This window comes from Haemaphysalis longicornis, unplaced genomic scaffold (assembly GCF_048455015.1).
Source record: "Haemaphysalis longicornis isolate Haplotype H1 unplaced genomic scaffold, Haemaphysalis longicornis Haplotype H1 scaffold_1, whole genome shotgun sequence".
Taxonomy (NCBI): Eukaryota; Metazoa; Arthropoda; class Arachnida; order Ixodida; family Ixodidae; genus Haemaphysalis; species Haemaphysalis longicornis.
The window spans coordinates 364,104,746-364,131,003 of record NW_027526203.1 but is presented as its reverse complement, the minus strand read 5'-3'; the positions used below and the strand labels follow the sequence as shown (position 1 = coordinate 364,131,003).

General features: G+C 50.3%; 1 protein-coding gene across 4 annotated transcripts in view; it reads left to right on the top strand.

The window, feature by feature from the left end:
- Twz (BTB/POZ domain-containing protein twz) overlaps positions 1–26,258 on the top strand; it is a 92,104-nt gene that overhangs the window by 26,127 nt on the left and 39,719 nt on the right. The window contains exon 1 of one of the 4 annotated variants that reach the window (XM_077686237.1): positions 1,058–1,720. The exons of 2 other annotated variants lie outside the window; for them this stretch is intronic. In XM_077686237.1, coding sequence (XP_077542363.1) covers positions 1,695–1,720 — 26 coding nt within the window. In that variant the 5' untranslated portion in view covers positions 1,058–1,694. Of the gene's footprint in view, positions 1–1,057; positions 1,721–5,155; positions 5,214–26,258 lie in introns of those variants that run through there. One more of the 4 variants, XM_077686238.1, reaches the window with a different exon arrangement.

Here is a 26,258-nt window from a genome sequence, read left to right as displayed (position 1 = left end):
AGCGCCGGTGTTCAGTCGCCGTCCCGACTCTGTTTTTGTGGTCTTGTGCGATGCGCCGATTGCGATTTTAAACAATTCAAACCCAACGAATTGTTTACAATATTCCTCATGTGATAAATAGGGGGGATTTCAAGTAATTTTGCGTAATATTTACGCCGGCTATCGTCACTGACATCACGGCCAAGGGCACTTTATTTCGTCGTTTAGCAGCGCGCAGCCTAAGTGTCACTTGGGAAGCCCGAGTGCACTCGGCGGAAGTGCACTTAAATAGGCACGTTTGACAGGGGTATTACTCCTGCGACCAACCCGCGAAACCATTCGGGAACTTGCGCAACCAAAGCGCAACTAACGCGTGAAACCATGCACTCGAAATGCACGGCGCTAGAAATTACAACCACTATGCATTTGGTACTTGTTGGTAGAATTTGGTTCACTCCACTGTTTCTGGAGGCTATACTGAGCAATATTTTAATGCCTGCGCATTTCAATTCGAACCCGTACTATATAGCGGCGGCTATAGCGGCGGCATTATTTAGGCAAGCATCAGAACTGCGCATGCGCGTCCCTTTCCGCTGGCCGTCAGTAAACAGAGGGCTGTACTGGTGCATCGCGCACATTGATTTGTGGTTACATGAAGGAAACTTAGACGAATTTCAGCGCTGTATTTCGTCAAGTAACCTGCATGACTCCTCACTAGTTCCAATGCTTTTATATTTTTTGAAAACGAAGACTATAGATCAGTCTGCAATTCGACTAAAGCGAAGCAGCATCAGTCAATAATTTTGGCCGCAAGAAATTTCCGTGGTTCAGTAAAATATTGTTTTTCTCCAAAAATAGGCAATACTTAGCTATTTTTATGCCTCGTGCTTTGCTTCAAGCTTTGGAGCACTTCCGGCCAACTTGTTTTGTTAACGTAGCCATCGTTAATCTAGTAACGTTGTCCATCGTGTAGAGGCTGTGAGCAAAATCGGCGCTGAGGCAAGAGGTGAGCTGAAACTTGTAGCTACGGTCACGTGCTGTCGACACTAAAAATACTTGTTTTGTACTTCACTCACACACAAATATTTCGCGCGAACACATAATCAACGTTTTTCTCGGTTTTTATGTGGCTTTACGTTCGTAACAATTTCTTATACGGCAGCCTTCTCAACCGTACACGTGGTCACTGCAGACACCGCGGGGCAACAGCCGGTGCGCACGCTCAAAATGGTCAGCCAGAGCTCTACCCACTTCGCAAACACGTGGTCGGCCGTAAACAGTCGCTGGGCCGTTTTCTCGCTGGGAAGCTTGAAGCCGCGGGCAGTGGTGTTCCGCTCTCCCGCAGGGGCGATGTGATGAAGGGGGAGGCCCGCTCAGCCGCAGCGCACGTGCATGCCTGCCGGCAGATGCCCGCCAGCAGAGGCGGCCCCGAAAGTTGCCATCGCGCGCGCGCCACAGCGAGAGAGCACGGACCCCTGGGCGGAGGAAGAAGAGACCTTTCTCGGAAAAGTGGGCCTCATACAGGAGCGCTTTGTGAAAAGAATTCCGGCACTCTCATGTCCCCCACTACCCAGATTATTTAGTTGTGTCCCCACTGGCCGCCGGACGGACGCGTCCCGACACACACCCCGCGGCGCGAAGACGCCTCCACCAGCCTCGAGACGAACCGTGCTGTTCACTTGTGCGCGCTCGACGCGGCGCTGACTCGGGCACCGATGTTCGCGTTCACTAATGGCTCCAGGTAAGGGCTCGTCCTGTGCGCCCTTTCGGGCTCGCGAAGGCTTGCTGCGCGCTACCCATATTCGCTCGGCGGTTTTCCTTCTGGCGTGCTAGCCCGTGGGATCCAGGAGACGCCGCCGCCTCTGCATGTTTGTCGTAAACTGCCGGGGCCTCGAACGGAAAATCCGATCGCAGTGGGGCGAAGCGGGCGTCTTATCGAAGCCGGAAGGATTCTGCGCACGAAGCCGGTGACATTGAGGCGTGGATCGTGTCCGATAAGCGGCATCTGTTCGCCGCGGAACGTCCGCACTTTTATCGACCAGCGAACCCCACCGACTTAATGCATGTTGTACGAGTCGCCGAAAAGCGGCATTTGCGTTTATGACATGTAGGCCCTACTCGCCGCTGCCTTTCTCACGCTCGCGCGCTACAGCCAAAAGCTTTATGACAGTGAACACGAAAGCGCGTGCCGCTCGGTACACGCAGAACGCTCTAGAGAGGGGCTGGTGCACTCATAGTGTGTCCGTCTGGCGGACCTGCTCCCTGATAGCGCTTCATTGCGCTGTTGTCTGCTGCTGTAGTTACGTCACGATATCTGGAAGTGATTGCAGGGAAGACGCATGCGGTTAAGGCACTTTTTTTTTAGAGTATGTGTATAAAACAGCCGGTAGAATGTTTTTTGCTGCGTGATTTGGCGACCAAAACAGCTGTATCCTCAAACACTCAAGTTTCCAGATACAGCGCTCTGCATGTACGCGGTACGCGCTCCCGTCTGCATTAAGCTTTTGACTGTACCGAGGGCATTGGGACGCTCACAGAGAACTGTGCTACTAGCCGCGTTGGCTAACAGGGCGTACCTCAGAAACATCCGTGAATTAGGCCGCTATTCTTATAAGATTTCTTCAAATACCACAAAACAGCGGACACAGGCCCATGGTGTCCACCTTCCCTCGGCTAGAGCTTTCGCCCGTTCAACCGCCGCGCTGTCGCTTATTCTCACTGTTTTTGCCAACTAGCGACTTTTAAGATCCCCAATGGCGGGAAAAGAGCGAGATCAGACGCAGTGTTATGAACGCAAAAGTTTACTTCACACTAAGCGCCATCTGCTTTTGTAGGAAATCATGTGCTAGACCTACTAGAGGGCGGAAGGAGGGTGGGTGCACCACGGCACACAGTGTAGAGTCAGTATCAGTGCTAGTTCGGGAACGCCGTGAGAGACGATCCGCTACTCATTGTATGACTCTTCTATGAGTACTTGTACACTTGTTAATTAATGAATGTTTATGTGCAGACAATTAGGGTTTTTTTTTTTATTGATCATAGGGAGAAAGACATCAATTTCGGCGGGCCCTTCCTGACAGCACATGAGGCCAGACACCTATGTAGTAACGGCTTGTATTTTTCGCCGTTCTGCCTAGTTGAGGCAAATTCTAAAAACCTTGATGGTTTTCTGTCTGCCGAAACTTATCATTAAACTGTTCATGAACTCACAGTTGTACTTCGATACCACCAGTGTCACTGTTCATGACGCCCTTTCACATCCCACGAGAACACGAACACTTTAAATACTTCAGGTATATAAAGTTATCGAGGTGCTTCAGGTATATAAAGGACCTCGATATATGAAGTCACAGGCGGGCCTCGCGAAATATTTTGTTAAATCGGAAGCTTCACAAAATTTAGGACGCATTAGGGGCAACTGCAGGGGTAATTTGAATCTGAAGTTAAACCTGGATGTAACGAACCTATATGTAACGAATTCCTGGATTTAACGAAGTTTTGCAGTTCCCCAATGCCAGCCCCACTGATACCTATGTTTTTGCGACCTCGATGTAACGAAAGCGTTGCGACGGTTCACCTTGATGTAACAATTAATTCGCTACGTTGATGACTCATTATTTTTTGCACTTTTTCTAAAAAATCGTCTGGAGAAATGCTCTAATTTAGCGAATTTCGCCCGTACCGCAAACTACCGTGCGTTTCCACGGGTGAGTGCGGTGTCGGTTAGGCGCCGGCCTGCCTGTCGGCGTGTAGTCGCGCGTCTGTTCGGTTCGTCAGTTATGATTTCTGCTGCCCGAAAGCGAAAAGTTTGGTCTTTCCAAGACAAGCTCGCAATTTTAAATGCCGTCTCCGCCGGCGAGAAAGAACATCGCCGCCCGGTACAGTATCCCAGCTACTGCGAAGGAAAGTTTGACATCCACCTAAATGCAGCCGTAGGGCTACAAAAAAAAAAAGCTATACAGCTTTCTCAGAAACTTCGCACTTGAAGAAACATTCTTTCTGGTCCAGGATTCGAACCCGGGACTGCCGCTTAACCGGAGCAGTCGCTGTACCAACTGAGCTAACCAGGAGGCTAGTCGTTTGTAGCGCGAGAGCGAATTGATCAACAACTCGAAGTAACAGACAGGCGTTAATCGACCAGATTTTGGGGAAATCCCCAAGGTTGAGTAAGTTTCTGCGAAGGACAAATTTTTCTTCAACTGCGAAGTTCCTGAGAAAGCTGTATAGCTTTCCTTTGTAGCCGTACGGCTGCACTTAGGTAGATGTCAAACTTTCCTTCGCAGAAACTTACTCCACCTTGGGGATTTCCCCTAAATCTGGTCGATTAGTATCCCAGTTAGCACCTTCTCACTAATTCTGAGTGCGGAAAAGAGCGTCAAGTTCGCGTAAAGGCGTCCTTAAGTTTGGTCCTTGCAACGCCTTAAGGCACAGAAAAGTGTCGAAAGCAAAAAAAAAAAAGGGGGGGGGGGGGGTAAGTTACCTTGCTTCTTTGGTGTGCCGTGTAGTTACTAAGCTCGTGGGAAAGCATCAGGCTGAAATCCTCGGTTTTTCACTGTGAAATAAATCCTTGAAGGGTGAGTTCACCGTCCCTGATTTCTAGCAGTCTGGTTTTGTTTCTGCTTCATTCATGAGAGCCTTAACTCGAAACCTGCAAGTAACGAAAAATTGCGAATTGTTGTCAACTTCCTTATATCCAGGTTCAAGTGTAGTCGTTAAATCGGGAAACTCGTTAAATCCGGTTTTGTTAAATGGAGGTTCAACTGTACCGTATCAGGAAAAAAAAGTGTTGTCGCCGAACGGTGATTCTTCCCGCTCTGAACCAGCGGAGTCGGTACTGGCATGTCGATTCTGAAAATTCGAACTAAAAATGCCCGCGCGGGCGCGCATATAAATTTGAAAACGGGTTCGGCACTGCCGAGGCCCTTCTGCTTGCACTGAGTAGAAGTGATGCATTGGGGGCTTTAGCGATGACTGATGGTACGCGTTGAATCAGGTTGCCGTGATGTAATCGGCGCAGACCGGCTGCTATCTCACTGCCAACTGAAATGCGTTAGTTGGCCCTCATCCATAGGATGCTTGCCTATCTCGGATTGTATCGAAAACGAACCGAGCGTGCCTCTGTAGGCCCTCTCCGGTTTCAGCAGAGGATGTGGCTGGAAAGGCGTACACGTTTTTCAACTCATTGGATCCGCCGCCTTGTGATTGTGCGCAACAAAACTTGCGTTTTACAAGCGGTACGTAGACGCTTTCACGATTGGTTGATATCTTCTCTTATTCAAAAATTACTTTGTTCGCTATTATTACTGGCATTTCAGCTTCGTTTTAATGCGAAAACATCCATATCCCGTTCAGCAGAAAAGCCGCCATTCGGCGTCGTTAGCAGTTCAGGAGCTCCTAAAATGGCCGTCGGCGCAAACGGAACAAAGTAACGCAATTTAGTAGAAAATACGACGAGGAAAACCTGGACGGGGATCGAACCCAGGGGCTCCGGAATGAGAGTAGATCACGCATCTCCAGACCACAGTGGCTCCAACTGAATAATGGTGGACCTAATTGTTGTTGCCGCTTCGACTTAGCAAGCAACAACCGGTGCACGTAGCTCGACGTGCTTTGTAATGCATTTGGCGTTGCTTCGCACGTCGTTAGGCTCCACGCTATGGAAACCGCACGTTAAGGCTGGATGTGGGCATGACTACGTGTACCCGCTCAGGTGGATTGGCCAGTGACGATCACAGCTGCCGTGTAAAGCTCGCGGCCGATTCATGAATTCCTATTTGGCTGCGGCGTCAACATAACCCACTCGAAGAAGCACTCTACCGCCTTCGATTCGACTCTTACTGCTTTCGCACTCACAACTCATAAGGGCTCAGGTGTATTGGGATTTTCCCCCTCTCTCTTTGTCTGGTTATGCGACGTGACATTAGTGCGTAGTTCTAGCTTTCTCGCGAGTATTCCTCTGACTGAATTGGCTACAAGGCAAGCGTATACGTACGCGTGCACAAATCCGTACTGCACGACTTCTAGAGATAAGATAGTGATCCGAGCTCGAAGACTGATGAGAAAGCGTGTAATACCAGACGTTTCTTACGTCTGGTCCCCGCCGCTCCCGTTCCCATCTTTATTTCGGAGAGTAGCCGCGTGGCTTATTGAAATGCGCGTCCTGGACGAGCCCACCTACGGGCTGGCAAACAAGAGGCGCCCGCAGGCCAGCAGCAGCGCGCTTCACAGCTGTCCAGACGCGAAGCCTGCGGACACTGCGTGCGGTTCTCCGCTCGCTGCCTGGCTCGGGGTTTTGAGCCCCGAGGCGTCGGAGCCCCATCCTAGCGGGTCTCCATGGAAACGGCTCAAGTGCCGCCGCAGGCTATTTGTTCGCCGGCGCTGGCACTCTCGAGCAAAGCGTCTCCGGCCAGCGGCCCCAGGCGGCCGTCGCTTGAGTCACTGCCAGGCCCAGCTGGACACGCGAGGTGTCTCCGGCGCCAGGGACGCTCCTTCGAGTGCCGCCGACAAGCCAACCCCCGTTCATTTCTTTCCCCTCGCCGCCCCCACGATCAGTTGTTTGCCGCCGGAGGACGTGTCGTGGCATGAGCGCCGCTCTGCCTTCCTGCCCGTGCAGGCGGTAGATCGTTCACGGCACACAACCGCGCCTCATTTGCGAGCGGCGTTGATTGCGCCCTGCCCGTCACCTTGAGCGGACATTGTTGTCACTGCGCGCGCTTTTTTCGCCATCCTTCACACTTACGGCGCTGCGCATTGCGCGGAGCAGCACAAATCGAATCTGCGCCCTCCCGCCGTACTTGCAGTTAATCGCGGTGGCCGGCTGTCGCAGGCCGAGCGTGACCCGCAACGGGGCTGGCTGGCGCGGGCACGGTGATAGCCTATTGTTGGAGCGACCCGCTCCGACGAGAGAGTCCAAAGGTGCCGCCTGCTCTCAGGGCGACAAACGAGGAGACAGCGGGCGCCGCCTAATTCGAATCGGCTCTCGGGTCGTGCCCGCAGCGGGGCTGTAGCGCAATTCTCGAACACCGCGTGAGACCAACGGGATGGGTGAATGTGCGCCTCGCCGGCGCAAGTGGATCATTTGCTTTGAGGCGTCCCGAGCACTCCAACAGCGTTAAGCGCTTCCAGCAGCCGGCGCACCGACCCAGTTTGCGTGCATTATGTGCACTGGGAATGTGGGCTCGCAGGAGCTTCCAGGCAATTAGTCAACGCGGACTGTAACGAGGGCTTCGCCTGCTAACAACGCACCCCGCAGTGGTTCGGTGCGGCACGCTTCGAAAACGCTTGCAGTGTTTTACACGCACGCTTCTGCCTCGGTTCGGAGCGTTTTATTTCGGTGAAATGGTGCTGCTGATTTGACCGAATTTGCCAGGGTGATCGGCAGAATTTTACGGAAGTGCCAACTAAGGTTAGCGGAAGCAGCTTTCGGCTGGTTGATCAAGAAGTGGACCATTCGACGCAGCCGAAATGCCAGCGTCTTTCATGAGTGTTTCGCTGCACTTGGCGATGGGCTGAACTACCGTTTCCCGCAGCAAGCTTCTAGGGTGGTACACAGCATGGTACCATGCTTCAGGCCATGTCGCCTTGTGCGAATATATCCATGACATTTCGCAGGTTACCCACCGGTCTCTGCTGCTACCAGCCCGCGATGGTTGTGCGTCTTTCCTCGTCATTCAACTTTTGTTCTCGGGCAAGAAGCATATGTTGCCCTGCGTCCTATGGCACTTTGTGTTGTGTCACTTCGGGACGGGAAGGCAGGGACCACGTTGAGCTTTGCTGGTAACAATCAGCATGCATAAATCAACTTGATTTAATTTTTGCATGATTAGACTTTCAGGAGAAAGTAGTTGTTTCTATAGAAGTTCTCAAGCACATTTATTCATTACCGGAAGAAGCACCGGCAGAACTCATCTTGGTGTTTTCTTTTTTGAGCTTCCATTTACTTTTCTTTCTCAAGCATCCCGTGCGCTACGCTTTGTAAGACGTTCCGAAATACTATGTTTTGTGATGGACAAAGATTTCAGCCCTGTGGGCACTACTTTCGCGTGTGAAATTCCAAAATGTGCAACCCTACTAGAGCCGATCGTCGCTTTCACGATGTGTATTGATATTAACCGCTGGCTTACCGCATAGACCTCGATGCAGTGGCTTTCGGCATCTTATTGTAATTTCAAAACAGCGTCTCTATTTCGACAAGTATACGGCCTGGTACTTCCCTGTGAACTTATCTTGCGGAGCAAACCCTACAGTACTTTCAACTGCGACAAAGTCATCTTGCTGCTGACCATAGCCGCAGTCTCGATTGTCGGCGCTCAGGCCCACACCTCAGTGCAAGGGACGTGCGTTTAAAGAAAGAGGAACATGCTGAATAAACCAAAGTGTATAAATAAGCTAAACCAGGCTCAATAGCGTATCGCCCCTCATGCCCGCCCGTCTTCAGTGTTGCGTTCGGGGTGTTAACTCATCTGATGGGAAGAAAAGAAATCTCGGCGTCGTCACGTGCGATCTAGTCTGGCTGCCTGGACACTTGTACCAGCTGAGAGGGGCGTTTTGCCGTGGTGACTTGAATTCAGCACACGCTTGGTCACCCGCACCACGGCAGCTTGGTGATCGTTTTACTTGTTTGGCCTCTTGTTCGCTTGCACCTTTCGATCGGTTTGTTGGTTCGTTTGTTGTAACTTTGTGCATTTCATCTGCACCGCGACTTTCTCACAGAAAAGTCCGTCGGCATTCTTCTCAGCGTCAATTGTAAGCCGGCATATATGGCGTTCCCATACCTCAAGTTGGCGCATGGCCCTCATGGATTTGCTCAAGTTAACATACATTGGCTCGCAGAGTTTATTTATTACTGACTCACTAAATTTTTTCATTACACCAACTAATAATTTCAATCGGGCAGTGAGTCCATCAATCAACCAGTAATATAAATCAACCTAAGGCTCGAATTCGCTGGGGGGCCAGTTCCTCGTGCATGGTAGGCCTATCAGTAGAGGAGAAATGGCCAGTGGTCCACGAAACGGCTGATTAACAATATCATTAAGAGTCAATCGTAAATTCAACCGAACCAGTGGTAGCTCTAAATGTGGTTATTTATTGTTGCAACACCCTGCACGGTGTTACGTCAATAAATGAGCGCCTTTAAAAACTATAAATTCATCGTATTAGCGAACATTAACACGGGGACAAAGCTAAAGAAGAGACGAAACACACGCTAGAACTTCAACTCAGTTTATGCCTTTCTGAAACTATTTGTGATCATTGTAAACTAGTGACGAAGAAAGGTTTTTATCTTTCGCCGCATTTGGCCCCGGCATCGCGCGTTTCGTTCTGCATACCCTGCAGCCGGTGGCGCCGCCATTCCGAGTTGGGCATGAACGTTCCACAATTGATGAAACGTTCTATAGATGAACGTTCCATACATGAAAAGCGTTTTTATTTGTTATCTAAATATGCAGGTAAGTGCCGTTGTTGGTTTTGGTATCAAATAAAATAGACCACAGAATGCGACCTTCGTGCAAAGTATGGGCCAAATGGAGCAGTGGTTTTCTCAGGAAAAATTTTGTAGGAGGCTCATTTATCGATGTAACACCATGTATGTATGCATGTATGTATGTATGCACAGTCATGGACAAATGAAACGGGAATACGAAAATATGGGCCAGAGCACACAAATAGCACGATTTCTGTCCATGCAAGTCAAAATGACGCGTGGCTAATTATTTACAAAAATTGGACGCGAACCTGCTCCTTTCGTTGCAATTGATTGATTGTAGGGTTTAACGCGCCGACGCAACGCAGGCGATGAGGCGCGCCGTAGTGGAGGGCTCCGGATTAATTTTGACCACCTGGGGATCTTTAACGTGCGCCGAAATCTCGTACACACGGGCGTTTTTGCTTTTCGCCTCCATCAGAAAAGCGGCCACCACGGCCGGGAATCGAACCCGCGACCTCGTGCTCAGCACTTTCGTTGCAATTGAGGCGCCCTACTTCAACGCTTATAGAACCCCACTGCCCTTTTCCACGTGTGTTACAAGCGGAGCGTGGAACCTATCTAGTGGGACTTTTCATAACTGTTGCCGTTTGATTTCTTAAAATGATGCCAGAAGCTATAGTGGCGCGGGAAACAGCAGGCGAGGGAGTGATTTTTTTTCTCTGCAGTGGATGTAGAATTTGCTATCGCCAAAACCAAGAACCATAATTTTTTAAATAAAGGAACACTGCAAATATCACTTATGTATGTATCACTGCTGCGTTATATTTTCGTAATGTCTTGTTCTTGTTCAACAATGTTGACAAGTATGAACACTTACACCGGCCCTAGACGTTTAGGTTTGGATGTGAGTATATAAGACTATTGCAGAGCTTTAGCTTCAGTTTGGCCGGGTGGCTGAATCGAGTGAGACAGACAGACAGACCAAAATTTCTGCGTTTAAGTATAGTCTTTAAAAAAAAGTTTCCGGCTGTGGCTTTCCAGCTGTACCAAAAGCGCTCCATTATTAAACCTTAACGAACAGTATTTTTCAATTTTGCGTGTCCTGGTTCATATTTTCGTGTTCGCATTTCATTTGTCCATACCTGTACGTAGACGTGCGTTCGTATCTCTGTGCGTGTGCGTGTTCTCATCTCCCTGTGCCCACCCAGTAGGCTTCGGACGCTACATTCTGTTTTCCCATGGCCAAACCTATAGCCCTATGCACAGCTGCACCCCGGCGGTTTGGCCACGCGGGGTAATCCGGTGTCGGGTCTCGTTGGCGCCGAATCAAACGAACTGTTGTCCGTTGCATGTTCCCACTTCCCTGGGAGCGCTTGCCCCTCGCGTACGCGAAACTACGCCAAGGAGACCCGGCTTCTTTTGCTAGAGAGCTGCTGCTGGTTTCGCTGGTAACCGGCGTGCAAGACCGCGTTCTTCGCGTGCGCGCAAGAAAACTCGGGGCGGAGGGGTGCCTCCTTCGCAGCCGTGCCCGCGTCATCGCTATATCGCCTGAAAGTTAGCTGAGGCGGCGCTGAGAAGGCGGTCTTCTGCGTGTGTCGCCGAGCGGCGACCTTGGCCGCGAGCTTCGAGCTAGGTTGGCCAGGTCACGGTGACCGTCTCACCCGCGTGACAGCTTGACTGGCGGGCCCGGCGGTAATCTGGGGGCTGACGTCGGCCGCCGCCGGTGCTCGGAAGCCGCCCTTGTGCGATGCTTGCTCCGGCTTAGCGCTCATGCAGCAGTCCGTCATCACTCAGCGGAGCGTCGGGCATTCCGAACCGAGGGAGCCGTTTGAACGTCCTTCTCGCGGCGATGTCGTGAACCCTGGAAAATGAAAAGCCCTTCCGAACCGCTGAAACGCAATACACAAAAAGTATGAGAAACACGTACAACTATTTCGTCGCAACAGAAGGCAAGGAGAAATGCATCTTTGACGCTGCTGCTCCCACAAAGCGATGGTGCAGTGTTCGAAAATGTGGCCTTCGCTCCGCTTTCAAGGCTACTTGCACGAACCTTTTCCCACTATATTTAGTTCCATGAGTAGCAGCTACGTTTGAGAGAGTCATGGATGCGTGTCGAGGGCGCATCCAGTTGTCAGGGCCGGCTTAGGCACAGAGTATACGTAATGAAACATGGCAGTGTTTTTTCCTCGTTCGTGAAAACTGCGAGTGCAGAGGCCTCGGAGAGCAGTCGAGGCGGCAGAGGGACTGCACGTCAAGAGCAGAGTCGGATAGGCAGGAGAAAGTGTCGACAAAACGTCCGCGATAAAACATTGATCAAGTGGATCTCGGCGCATCGCCTAAATTGAGACGCTTGAAGTAGTGCTAAAAAAGACATTTTTGGTGTTCAACACGCTGAAGCTGCACCTGGGTTTATTATGAGGAGCGCCGTTTAGTGAAGGGCTGCAGGTCCATTTCGATCATTATTTAACGTGCGCCGAAATCTCGACACACCGGCATTTTCGCTTTTCGCCGCCGTCAGAAAAGCAGCCACCGTAGTCGATATCGTACCCGAGTCCTTGAGCTCAGCAGCACAACGCCTTAGCCACTGAGCCACCGCAACGGGGGCCATCACACCTTCCCTCGGCTCACTGCGACTCCTCTTTGCTAGCCTTTCGACGCTGCTGTAATTATTGATGGCGGTAGACGAGGATCGAAGCAATTAAAGGCCCTTTTGCACGCGCCGGTGGAAAAGAAGGTGCGGCGTAGTGAGAGCAAAGCGAACAATGTAGGCGCGGCATCAGCGTGGCGTTTATTGCCCCAAGCACTGACTGCTGCCTGTGTTGGCGCTCCAGTTCATCTTATTTTCTGGGCCTCCGCGTTGTTTGCCCTACTCAATGAAGTGTACCGCGACGAGCGGCTCTGGAAGAAGCCTGAAGGCGGTTTCACGCGATGCGGTTGTTGTTGCGCCATAGTGTGATTTCTGTCGCCGGGCCTCTACTGTCCGTCGCTCTGTCGCAGTAGCCTAGGCGGCGGTGTTTCGAATTTCAGCGCGCTCGTCGCAGTGCCGGACTATCGCTGCGCGGAGAAGGCGATTGTTTCAACCTTGCAAGTGACGAAGATCGGTTCCAACGGACGTCGTGCGCAGTGGCCGACGCAAACTTTGTTCCTTCTTCGTGGGGCCCCGACGAACACCACGCCGTTGGAACACGAGCCGTTAACGGTGCCCACGTCACTCCCGTCGTCGTGAGATCGGCCACCGGCTGGACGCTCAAATCTACGCTCGTCTCACCTGTCGCCTGTAAATAAATCACCTGAACCATCTACGTGAGCCTCAGCTATCTCCCTTATAATATATATATATATATATATATATCTATATATATATATATATATATATATATATATATATATATATATATATATATATATATATATATATATATATATATATATATTGTTACGTGGCGGCAGGACAATGATGAGGCGAACCATGGGCGATGGTGGAGTGATGTATTTACAAGATGTTGCCGCAGAGCGATGCGATCTATTTACAAGCGGCAATGATCGCTCGGACCATCCGCATCCTCTTCGTCGTCTTCGGTGACGGGTTATGGCGCTATGGGGCATTGATAGGTGTTCCGTGACATCACCCCCCCCCCCCCCCCCCGGCGGAAGACGACCGTCCCGGTAGAGGCCAGGGTGGCGACGCGGATGAGCAAAGGGATGAGAACATGTACAATGAAGTCCTTGCCGCCACTGATGATGGTGGTGGTCGCGATGAGCACCGGTCCCGGAACAGCTGTGACCACCGCCGACCCAACGAAGCAGCGTCCAAAGCTTTCGGAGAAGCGCCGGAGATCTGGGCGGGGGGACGTCGTCGGCTATACGTCTGGTCGTGGCTGGTCAGTTCGTCTGGTCTCGGCGGAGCATGGGCAGGGGACAGGGGGCTGGGGAGTGTCGCGTCCATGGCTCACCGGTGATTGTAATGCAGAAGATTGGCAACGTTGACCGGAAGAAGCAAGACCGTCACCAATCCCCTGCGGGAGATGTGCGCCACTTTATCGTCGTCGGTAGCAGAAGCCGAATATGGAAGCCGCACCGCCATCGCCTGGAGCGACGGGGTTCTCTCTCGCTCTGCTTCCTCCCAGCGTCGACTGTGCTCGGACTGTGCTCGGCCTGTGCCCTCCTTGTCTTTCGCCTACACAGCAGCCCTTGCCAATAAACCCCGTTTCAATATATATATATATATATATATATATATATATATATATATATATATATATATATATATATATATATATATATATATATATATACCTACAGAAACACGGGTGGGCAGTCAATAAAGCAATAAAGCCAAGGAAAGCAAAGAGGAGAATGTGTTAGGTCGTTTTAAACAGATGCATATTTTTGACAGAAATTGGAGAAAAACATGCCCGTCGGGTGGGATCCAAACCCACGACCTCCAGAATACGCGGCTGGTGCGATGACCACTACGCTACTGGCGGGGCTGTGCTCCCCTCCACCTTCTCGGAAATTTATGTAAAGGTGATTGTTTCCTGCGTTTTGGGGGGGAGGGAGGGAAAACGAGGCGACGAAAAGAAGATTAGAATGCTGGTGGACGAAAAGCAGAGAGGGTAATATCGCCTAGGACAGTTACCACCTGTAACAGGAAAAAAAAGTATTTTGTGCTGAATAAGTTTTTTGTGCCTGCCCTAGCAGCGCTAGTATTAAACCAAGAGTATAAAACAGGTATTTTAGTCCTTTTTGGTAAGATGACACGTCATCACCCCGCTACAAAGGGGAAAACAATAGCAATCATCATCATCATGAACGATGAGGCTTTGAAGATGGTCAGCAGATAGAAATAATACTTTTGGAGAAGGTATCGGCCTCAGACCGACCGGACGAGAAGCGGCGGTTGTCAGCACAAGCATATATATATATATATATATATATATATATATATATATATATATATATATATATATATATATATATATATACACAGTAGAATCTCGATAAACGGAAATCTCTTAAACGGAATTGCCGCTTAAACGCAACAGTTGCCTGGAATTTGGTTGGTTTTGTATTCAGATAACGTAAAAAAACTCTCGGTAATCGGAACTAAAATTTCCGCATCACCGTGTAAACTGAACCAGAAATGGAACTTCTTGTGAAATCCACTGGCATGAGAATCAGCTTTTTACGGTTCCGGCTGTTTCGTTCGTTTTTTTTTTTTTTTTTCTTTTTTTTCCTTCATCCTTTTTTAGCCTTGTTGGCCTCGTAAGCCTCGTCTCGTAAGTGGTTAGCCGTGTTAGCGCAACGAATGCAACATCGCAGTTCTTGTTCCAGTTGTTCGGTCTCGATTTTAGACGCCGAGGCTACAGGGCTCACCTCCTGTCGCCTCGTTCGTGCCATCGTTGTGCTATTCGTCCTTCATTACCACGTTGCCGTCTTCTAAATTCGTGGCTCGTAAGCTCTCACGAAGTTGAGGCCTCTAGCCTCCGTGAAGATGCACTTGCAAGGACTCAAACAAAAATAATTGACGCATTTTTCAGTGCACAGTGACTCAATGTTGCCAAACAACTTTGTGAATGCTGTGCCTACGCTTCTTGTAGTTTTCTTGCTTTCTGAAAACTATCAGCTACAGTCACTTTCTAGTGGTTAGTTCCATGAAATGCCCTTAGAAGTGTGTACGCACATAAATTTGCACCTTAGAACATCTCTCTCAGTAAACGGAACTCCTGTGAAACGGAACTAATTTTTCCGATGTGTGTGTGTGTGTGTGTGTGTGTGTGTGTGTGTGTGTGTGTGTGTGTGTGTGTGTGTGTGTGTGTGTGTGTGTATGTGTGTGTGTGTGTGTGTGTGTGTGTAAAGGTCACTGCAGGGAACTTGAGAGTTTATTTCCTTTTTTTGGCAAATTAGGGGAATTTAGTGTTCTTGGCGTACTTGAATCCGTGTGTGCAGGTAGATGCTTGTGTTGCAAACCGCCGCTTCTCGTCCGGTCGGTGAGGTGTTGAAACGCAAGGGGCACGGGGTCTTTCGTGGACGCGAGAGCAGGGCACATTGGGGCACTTAAGTCAGCGTAGTCGCTTTTTTTTTTTTTTTAGTCGCTTACAGCCATATATGGCTCTGTTTAGTGGCTCCGGCTACAACGTGCGCAAACATTTACGAAGGCAACGAGCGCCTTGCTTGCTTGCTTCGAGCGAGCTGTTTCACCACCTCCTGGGCGGCTTGTCTACCTGCCGTGAAAAGTTTCCCCTGCCTGCGGGCAATCTGGCGCGGCGACGCTCCGAGGCAGCGCCCGCCGCACCGTTCATTTCGCGCGCTCCGTGGCTGTCGCCGGTGCGTCGGTGATCCAGTTGATGTATGGGTTGAGCGACGGCGAGGAAGCGACCCTGTGCGGCCCCGCCCGGGTCCTGCGCCTGCATGGCAGGGGGCATAAAGGCTCGAAGGAAAAGCCCCCATTTGCCGCTTGCATCCGCGCGAGAGAGGAAAAAACTTTATTTCTGGCGAGGCTGAAGTGCGCACCCCGCTGGCAGCTCGTCTTCACGGCGCGTACTACGTGGTCTTCTTGCGCTTTACGCCGCCGCGCGAGACGGCGGAAAGGTTGGGCCGGCGCGACATTACTTACACGGACGCGTCAGATCGCATAGACCAAGCGGCCCGGCGCAGCTCATTTTCCGCACCTTTTTTTTTGAACCCAAATTGCCGCTGTTCGAAAGGTTGCATGGGCAGCTAGGCGCATTTTTACCGTTTCTTTTTTGTTTCCGAACTCACGTCGGTTGCGATGAGCAGAGTGTTTGTTTTTCTGGTTGGTTTATCCGTGTGACCCAGTTCTGAGAAAAGCGCAGTTTTTAACTCCTTGACAGCTTGACCGCTCTAGGTCAACCTCATTAATCCGTAGCCTATTTATGCCGCCCCGATCACAAACTGGTATCTTACGGCAGCCAGGCGCCTCCCTCACTCGAGATAGGCATGCTTCCTTCACAACGATTAGTGGTTACTAGCGTGTACTTCGTCCCTGAAGTAAATTTATCTTCATACACATTGTTTTACTTGTGCGCGCTCCTTCAGTGCTAAAAAATTAACACCCATAAGTGGACGCTGACATGATGACAACTCTCAGGTACTATACTGCACTTGTTCAGATAAAATTGTCATGCTTGCACTCCAAATCACGTACTCGATGGATATGTACAACTTTATTTATTAATTTGGACAAGCTTTATTATGACTTCAGCGATGTGTGCTAGACTTAATCACATTAATGACGTTCAACATGCTACTTTTGCGATAGCATAGTGTTTCAATGCGAGAATCCGAATGCGCGAAGCTTCTAAAGGCGCATACGCACCAGTTTTCGTTATTTGAAACAATGCTTCATCCCCTAGTTTAAACAGCTTACGTAGGTCAGTTATTCCCGAAATAATTACGCATGTGATCATAATGTTTTAATGATACCAAAAATACCCCACTGTGCAGTCATGAACAAACGAAGCGCGAACCAAGAAGTACGAACTAAAACACACAAATAGTGCAGTTTCTGTCTAAGTATGTCAAATTAGCGCGCGAATCGTTTTGACCAGGCGAGGAAGAGAGAGAGAGAGAGAGAGAGAGAGAGAGAGAGAGAGAGAGAGAGAGAGAGAGAGAGAGAGAGAGAGAGAGAGAGAGAGAGAGAGAGAGAGAGAGAAATAACTTTCATTTACATAAAGGGTTAGGGCGTGGTGGGCACGACCCGGAGGGTCGCGACGACTTCAGCCGCTCGAGTCACGAGCTCCTCCTGGAGCTGGGGGTCCGAGCGGCCCAACGCCTCCATCCACTGGTCAGGAGAATTAATTGGAGGGAATGGGGTAACAAAATGGGGTAACAAATGGTGGTAACAAAATGATAGTGTACTTTTCGCTATCCCGAACTTGCGAGGTATCCAGTCTTCAATAGCTTGCCGCAGCGCTCACTTCTGCCAAAATATCGGTTTTCTGTGTCAGCGCGATAGGATTTCGCTGAATGCCCTGGCTTGCTATAAAATGGCAGGTAGCTCTCCTTGCGAGGCAAACAAGTTACTCTGCGCCCGTTAACTGTGGCGGCGGGGGCGCGGTAGGTGGCGATGACGCGAGCAGGGACGGCATTGGGCAGGAGTTTCTCTGTTCGCAAATACTAGGAGAGGCTCCGTCATCGCGTTCTTTTAAAGCGAAGCTTTCTATGCCTCACTGGTGGCGTTCGATGTCGCGCCAGGAAGCACTGCCTCCCCAGACGCTCTATCCGAACCCCCGTCTGTTTTCCCGTCTCCACGTGCGGGTGCAGCTTAGTCGGCAAGACGACGGGCTCTGGCTCCGCTTCTCTATTCGGGCCCAGGTTCGATCCCTGGCGATGCCAGTAGTTCGTCTGTCTAGCCTGGGCGTAGCCGGTAGCCAGCGGTAGCCTTGAGTGTTTGCGGAGGTATGGGTGGCGGCTTTATCCACGTGTCTCTCGTTTCTCTCGCTCTCTCGTTCCGTGGCGTGGCGCGGAGACGCAGCTTCGTTTCTCGCCGTTGTCGCATTTTATTTCGTTTCTTTTTTAAAGTTTCTTGCGCTACTTAAACCCAGAAATTTTGCTCTGTTTGTATGTCTGTCTGTCTGTGACTCGATTCAGCTACCCGGCCAAAGTAAAATGGATACTGCGCAATAGTCTTATATACTCACAGCCAAATGTAAACGTCTAAGCCCGGTTTATATGTTCTCAACTTTGTTGAACAAGAACAAGACATTACGCAAATATAAGACAGGAAATTAGTACACAAGGGATATTTACAGTGTTCCTTTATTAAAAAAAATCATGGATGCTTGGTTTTTCAATAGCAAATGATATTCTACATCTACTGCTGAAAACCGCCGTCTGCTGTTGCCCACGCCACCTCATGGCGGCATATGAGAAATCACGCGGCAACAGCAACGAAAGGTTCAACTAGCTAGGTTCCACGTTCTGCTTGGAACGCACGTGGAGCACGGCAACGCGGTTCTATAAACCTTTAAGTCGGCCGCCTCGATTCACGCGCGTCTCCGCCGTACTGCTGCGCTGGCATCGAGGAACCCGGCCTGTAGCAGTGGAACGCGGTAAATTCAAATTTTCTTGAGCAAACCTTTACTGTGTTTACCTTGGGATGAGCGCGACGGAACAGGAACAGCATGAGAGATGAGCGGGAAAGCAAAGGGGGGCATTTCCTTGGCAAATTTCTACGAAGACTATCGTCTTTTGACGACATTTGCAACGAAAGGATCAGATACACGGCCAATTTTTTGGTTTCCCTTCGGTCGCGTGAATGCCCCGCCAAGCGTCAGCCGTGGCAGTCCCTGGGAAAGTTCGTCTTAACACAAGAGTAAGTGCGAGGCGGTGCTTCATAAGCGAATTTTATTTTTGCATTTCGTCTGCGGAAATTTAACTAAACAAACGTACCCATTTTGTTCGGCATATCGGAGAATACTGCTTAACTGAGTTTGTCTTAACGGGAGTTTACGGTACTCCCTAAGTATACCGGAATGGTGCAGTGATATCTTGGGTTTGAGTGTATACTCGAGCATTTGTCCTTACCATACGTTCTGCTGCCATTGTGATTCCCTACTGCAACCCTACACGGTTGGGTAACAGTTGAAGTCATACCCGTATTTAAATAAAGTGACCACGCTTCACTACGAAGTTACTTTCCAATTCAGTTAACTAGTGCCATTTGCAAACACATAGAACTTTAAAAAAAAAAAAAAAACGCGTTGTCAAACAAAGGCGTGGTTTTCGCAAGATTTGCTGTTACACGAAACTTTAGTGGTCGGTTCATCAGCTTCCCCGATACCGGGGTACCAGGATGAGGCAGTTATCTTAGTTGGCTCAATCTTTTGACCGCCTTTTTCACCGAACACTTCTAAAACTTGACCAACTTCCCATTCGCCGTGATGTTCCGGCACGGACAGCTTTCATTTCTGCTACGGCACAATTCACCTCTGCTATTCGTACAGATTACCTCTGGCGTGCTCTTGGATCTGTACTTTTCCTCGTCTATGATTCGCCCAACTTCATGCATCGTCTCAAGTTAGACTATTCATGTGGACTTGGGCAGCGCGCAGTAGTATTGTCTCTGATTTCAATGGCTAAAGCCCACAATTTGAACTGCTTAATACAATTTGACTGTCCGGCTAAACATGGCTGCTAATGTCACTAAATGTTTCCAAAACTAAGTTTATATCATTCACCAATGCTACCGCTCGTTTTCTATATCGCTTCTGCCTACAAGTACCTCGGCCTGAATGTGCAGTCGCAGCGAACATGACGGGTCACAGCGTATACTCTTGCATCCCCTAGCGTTATGTCGCGGTTCTGAATCTCGATCTATAACAAGTTCCGTAGCATTAACGGAAACCTGCATTTGCAATTTAATGGACCAAGAAGGCAAAATACAAGTTTGGTTCATTAAAAACTACTTTGTCCCGATAACAATGATACCAATTTTATTGAAAACTTCAAACAAATAAAGGAGATATACAACAGAGATGAACCAGTGGCGAGTTTTCATGCACTTTCCGCCGATTACTCTATGACGGCGCAGAATCTTGTGTGTGCGCTTGGCAGCCGATGGCCCAAGCCGCGGCCAAAAAATATGGCTGGCCATTGTAGTGGGACCTCTACTTCCGTTTGATCCTTTCACTTAAATTCCAACTTGCAGCTAACGCACTGGTAGCCATGTTTTTAGTGTGGTCTACACTAATTTACTCCTGCCTATATTACGTTATTATAGCGTAAAATATGAAAGTTTTTAAAAAAACTTGCGTTTTATTTTTCAATTAAGAAATGTTTTTCAGGGATAGCATAGACCTGCGTAAAGTACCAAAGGCTAGTTCTTCTATATTGGGATGACAGAGAGAACGTGCGCGGAGGGAGGGGGGGGGGGGGGATATGGAGAAATTCTAGAGGAAAGCGCTCTGGTTTGCCGACATGAGTTGCTGGGAAAGGGGCGAGGGGAAAATGCAGTAGGCGTAGCACGAAAAAGAGTAGTAAAGATAAAAGAATAAAATGCAGTACTGCTTCAGGAGATTGAGTGATATTGAACATGAGCCAGCAGGACACACCGGTTGCCTTCCCTCCCTTTCCTGTTCCTTCCTTCCTTACTTGCTTGCTTCCGTACTTACTTTCTTTCTCTTCCTTGTTTCTTTTCGTTCTTTCTGGTTGGTGTTCCTGAGCAGAAGGATTCTATTTTGGGATGTGTAATGTCTGGCTTCAAAGAAAAAAAAATCTTCGTACCCATGGCTATGCGATGAGCAGATCACGACTGATCGCATAGCCATGGTGGTCACGACTTGCTCTTCGATAACGGGGGAACCAACGTGTGGAAGAGCGCGGAGTGATGAGCGGGACCAAGATCCCGCTGGTAAGTGGCAGCCATCCCGCGCCCCGCTGGCGTGGGGAGAGAGGAAGCGCGATGGGCCTGCTTCTCCGAGAAAGACGAACGTCTCGGTCGGAGACAGAGCCCGTCATTGACGACTCCCTTCGGAAGCTGAGGGGTATTGTAATCACACCCCTCAACTGAGACAGTGGCGGGGTTTCCTCCTCCTCCTTCCTCTTCTCTTCCTCATTATTTTCTTTCTTCTTTTCCTGTTTTCTTTGTTAATAATATTATGAGGAGTATACTCGGTTACAACTGAATAACGGCACCACCTCATGTAGTATGTATATCACTCCGCCAAAGCGCCGGACCAGTGACGTCAGTGCGCGCGCGTTTTGAAAGGGGTTTGCTATGAATGCGCGATATCGTCTGCCTTGTCTCACGCAGTTTGTTTGTCGTTGCTGGAGTCGTTTATAAACATATTAAGTCCAAAAAATCACGGGAACGGCTCACGCCATGTTCAAAATATTCCCAGTAACGCCCTACTTGCGCCGCGCGTAGAAACATCCGGCTACGGTGATAAGACACAGCGGCAACTTCTGGTAAGTTGTCACCGAGTATACTATCATTATTGCTATTATTTTGTTTAAGTTTGTGCGATCATAGGGGGAAAATTAATCCTGGAAGTTGCGTCCTTCGTTGCTTCCTCAAAACTTGAGGAAGCAAGGTGCAGTTTCGTGCTCTAACAAAAGTCAAGGAGACATCAGGCGTACGTACGGCCATGCCAGATGAGCGCATGCTCTTTCAGAGGCAATGAGAGCTCCGCTGAGCGCTGAAAACTTTTTCAGTAATAGATCATACGCAGACGGGCCCGTAAATCCACCTCATCGTTCGGTCCAGCGTCCGCTTTCAGAAGGTTCCCTTGTGTCTGTCGTGCAAATGACAGACACAAGGGGCGTTTCGACGGTGGGACGGTTCGCCCGTGTCGACTGCGCCGCGGAGGCATCGCTTGGCGCGCACTGACTTCGCTCAGTGCTTTGGAGCGAAGTTTCGGCTTCTGAGCAGACTTTGCCCGTGTGCTAAAGCACTGCGCACTAGAGGGTCAAGTGGCGCGCCGCCAGGGAACGCACCAGCGCACGCTACGCCCAACATCGCCGCCGCGAGCAGCCACCGTAGACGCGCCCGTAGTGGCGACCACCAACAGCGCCTCGGGGAGCGCGTATTTCAGCGCTCGTCTCCCGGATGTGGGCGCCGCCTCGGGGCTCCCCGCCGGGCTCAGAGGTTCCCCGCGGGCGGCATCTTTGCGGCCTAGATTGTCATCTGCGGAGGCCCGGCACCGCCCTTACACCACGCTGGCCCTGATTTACGGACGAGTCCCAGAGCAGGGCTCGTGTCCGCCAGCATAGTCGGGGCGCAGAGATAACCCTCTATTTTTCTCGCACAGCCGTTGCTTCCATTCTTGTGCGCACCCACGGCGCCTCTGCAGGTGTGAGCGTTCTTTCGCAGAATGTCGCAAGAACACCAGGACGAGTCCATTTAATGCTTCCAAGGCGAGCGATATTCGGTCGTGGAAGTGCTGCAATACGACGAGCGGATAGGAGAGCAACCAACCTACGTGTAGCCCCTGGTAGAACGAGGGATACAGAAAAGCGCAAAAGGGAAGTCCTCCATATTTTCACATCCCCGCGGCATCGCGAGAGAGGGGCGGCTCGCGGAGAGCCCGTGCCACTTGTATCCAGGCGCACCTTTTGTTTTCCGGCCTGCGAAGTTCGCGAGGCAGTCGATGCTCCTCGCCGCGAGCGGCCCACGGAGGAGGCCCTGCATGACCCGGAGCGCCCGCGGCGTTGTTAGCTGTATCGACTCGACGTGTTCCGGGCGTTCGCCGAATCCGCCGAGAAGAGGAAAACTTTCCAGCACGCCAAATTGTGTCCCGCGGCCCTCCCGGGGGCGTCGCGGACGTGCGCGCGCTGCCGCTAAACTAGCCCAACCTTACACGGCGCCCCGCTCTTATCGCGGCGTCGCGCTGGCGTCGCCTTGTTGCCCGCCGGCGCGTCTCGCTAACCTGACGCCATCTCAACCCCCCCTTCCCTATAGAGCCTGCTCGGGGAAACGATCGCCTGCGGCTCGCCGCAGGATCCTGAAAAGGCGACGTGGCTGGCCAGAGGCGTCGCCGATGGCCCCGGGCGCGCTTCCTGCTAATGGCCGCCCCGGGCGCTGCCCGTTCGTCGCGCGCCTAATTGCGAAAAAATGGCCTCTCATCCGAGGGCCTTAATTGGGAGCTCTGTGTGTGCGCGGACCCTGAGAAAGCGTATCACCCTATCTCGGCGCCTGCATCGAGCGCCTTCTTTGCGTCCGCGTATTAGCATAATCTGCCCATAAGGATCAGGCCGCGTCCGGACTTGTCTCCGCCGTCGCACGCCGGTGCGCGTGAGACCACGCCGGGGTTCTCGCACGGACCGCCGCATACGAGACACTGTCCTGCCCCGCAGTCAGGGCCATGCCTTGCATAAATGCGCCTCACCTGCGGACTTTCGACGAGAACCGGCCGAGAGACACTGCGTACGACGCCGGACTGAGGATGGAATGCTTACATTAGGAAATGCGACTGAGTTACGCATCCGCTTCGAAATATATGCGAAGCAAGCCGGCAAAAGAAAAAAAAAAAAGAGGTGCTATTTCACCCTGCGCAATTGGATGGCCAGACAGCTACTCATGTTTAACAAAAAGGTTAACAAATGCAGTTCGCAAGCACACTGTTTCATTTCGTGATAACGGCAACGACAATGCCACTGTGGAAATACAGATGGGTTCAGCCACGGCTGTAGCTACTATCTTTGCCAAAACTATACGCGCTCTGTTCAACGTGGTTGGCTGACTGGGCATCACTGTAACTCAACAGCACCAAGTGCATGGTCCCTCCTTGTCTGTTTTAGAAACGTCCACACTGAAGTCTTCTGTGATGGCAGCTTTGGGGTGTTTCACCCATGCAAATTGCTTGGTAATGTACTTCTCAAGATCCGTTATGGAGTGACCCGGTGCTACGTACACGATCGAGACTCCGTCACTCGTCCGTGCACAATGTACGTACATCCCCATAGTCGGTGACAAGTTTCTCCGGCGGTAGTCGCCGGCGACTGCAGTGTGTATGCCGTCAAACTAGGAAAGAAATTGTTCATCCAGTCGCCTACTAATTACTTCAGAGAGGAAATAATGATGCGGCCAACTGTGTGGGGGTATATGGTGTACAGACAAAAGGGCGGAATCTTAATCAACCGTATACGTATCCCCCAAAACGCCCAAAGCTGGCCCCAATAACTTCATATGCATACTCTCTACCCGGGTGAAATGTAATAACACATTTACGGGGTAGTCGTCGGTGACTTCGTTGGGGATGTTTTCTAACAAGACAAGAAGTGATTCATCCAGTTCAAGTTGGAAGAGCCTGGACGAGGCGAGGCCGGCATTTCTAGCATGGTGGGTGGAGAGAGAGAGAGAGAAACAACTTTTGCTGAACCCATTTCAGGTGACGCTCGCAGGCGTCAGACGGGGTGGAACCCTATTCATAAGTCCCATACGAGTCCAATAGCTCCTGGCCCCTGGACGAGCTTTCATTAATTCATGGCCAATCCCCACAAGTGAACGTTGCATAACAGATTTTAAGCCAGGGGCTGAGTTTGTTCGAGCCGGATGGGCGACGCGAGAAATCCTTGTGTGGGATAAGTACACAACTTCGCTGTAAAAAAACGGCAAGGCACCAGGAATGTCTTGCCTGGCCAAATGAATGAGCCCTTATGACTGGGAGCGTGCATGCGACAAGACGGGGTCGCCGCTCTTGTGGGCACAAGTAGAAGTGTGTGGAAAGATAGCCGCTGACAGCGAAGCTGTGGGAAGGGAAAGCGTCGCGTTTCGCTATGTCGCATACCAATTGCTGCGTTTTCGTCTGCACAAATAAAACCATTAATTGTACACAAGGGATTTGATTGATTATGATGTTACACAGGCGATGAGGCGTGCCGTACAGGAGGGCTCCGGATTAATTTTGACCACCTGGGAATCATTTATGGTGCGCCGAAATCTCGAACTGTACACAAGGGAGCCCAGCCATGATCTTCATCTGGGCCACTCTTTCAATGTCAGAAAAACGCCGAATTGCGCGTGTATAACGTAAAGTGTTGTGGATATTATTGCCGCGATCATAAATGTCGGTCGTCACACGAGTATAAAATGTTTTTTAAAGCGTGAAAGGGACGGAATGGCGGCCTTCGAAGTTGTCAGATATCTTCAGCATACGCACTTCATCAGTGGTAAATAAATGACGAGTCCGCATCTCCGTCATATGCACGAGCCATTTTCTTATGACAAGACCTCGCGCTATCATGGGCCAAACGCTATTTTTTGTTTGCCGTTGAATGGTTACTTTATTTTATCACGTTTCGGAATTTGTGAACTATTTTAAGCAGATAGAAGTGCCCAGCATTTCGTTGGCCACGGCAAGGTTTCAACTTTGCCGGTTTTTGACGTTGTGCCATTCGCTATAACCGGAAGCTCAAACTTTTTTTTTTATCACTCTCAGTTTCCTGTCATTCTCTGCAGCCACCAAATTTGTTCGATGGGAACTACCTGTTGATTCTGATGATAGCAACAGTGGGTTTCGGGCGGGGCCGCCACTGCTGCCAGTGATGAGAACAGGAAATTAGCACCCGGTCATCGCGCTTGTTCGATCCCAGGTTTTGTTGATTACCGCTCGTGTTGCTGGTGTGAAGTGCACTGAACAGAATAGGTGAGTAGGGGTGACAGATGTTGCGGTTACGTTTACGGTTCGAAATCATCTTCAGCGTGGCGCATCGCGTTCAGCCCCATTCTCAATCCGCGAAGCTCGCTTTTGTTGAACAGCTACACACTTCCTTCAGCGAATTTTAAAGATTAGACAAGCCATCATTGTGTTCGTTCATAGTGATACTAATGATTAATAGTTTATGAGTGTGTAGTGGTTAGCATTAAAAAGAAATTGTTGCCAACATGAATTGTAACGGCGTGCGGTTACCACTTCCCATTTGCCAAGCCTAGGAGATGTACAGCTGTACGATGCGCTTCGGCAAGCTCCTGGACATCAAAGACGTGTACGCTCTTGCATTTTTTAAATGCCTTGTCTTCATTCATTGCCCGAAAATAATCGTGTACACTGTCTATCGTGGCAAAACTATCCCGTTTTAATTACCGCGGCCGTCATCGTAAAGACCAGCTTTCAGTAGCAGCGAGCGGCCGTCGTATAGCGGGACCCTCACGCTCCTGGAGTGCAGTTACACAACATAGAACTGTCCATGGACCACGGCCCCTCGTTCCCTCATGGACGCCGCCGGGGCCGGTGGCGGCGCTGCAGTCGAGACGCGATGGCGCGATCTATTTAGGTGCCGCACGTACCCTGTAGGCGTGAGGCAGGGAATAGATGACGAACAGATGAGTAATGAAGCACTAAATAAATTCGCCGCATTAGCCTCAGGAGGATTCAGAACATTTCGT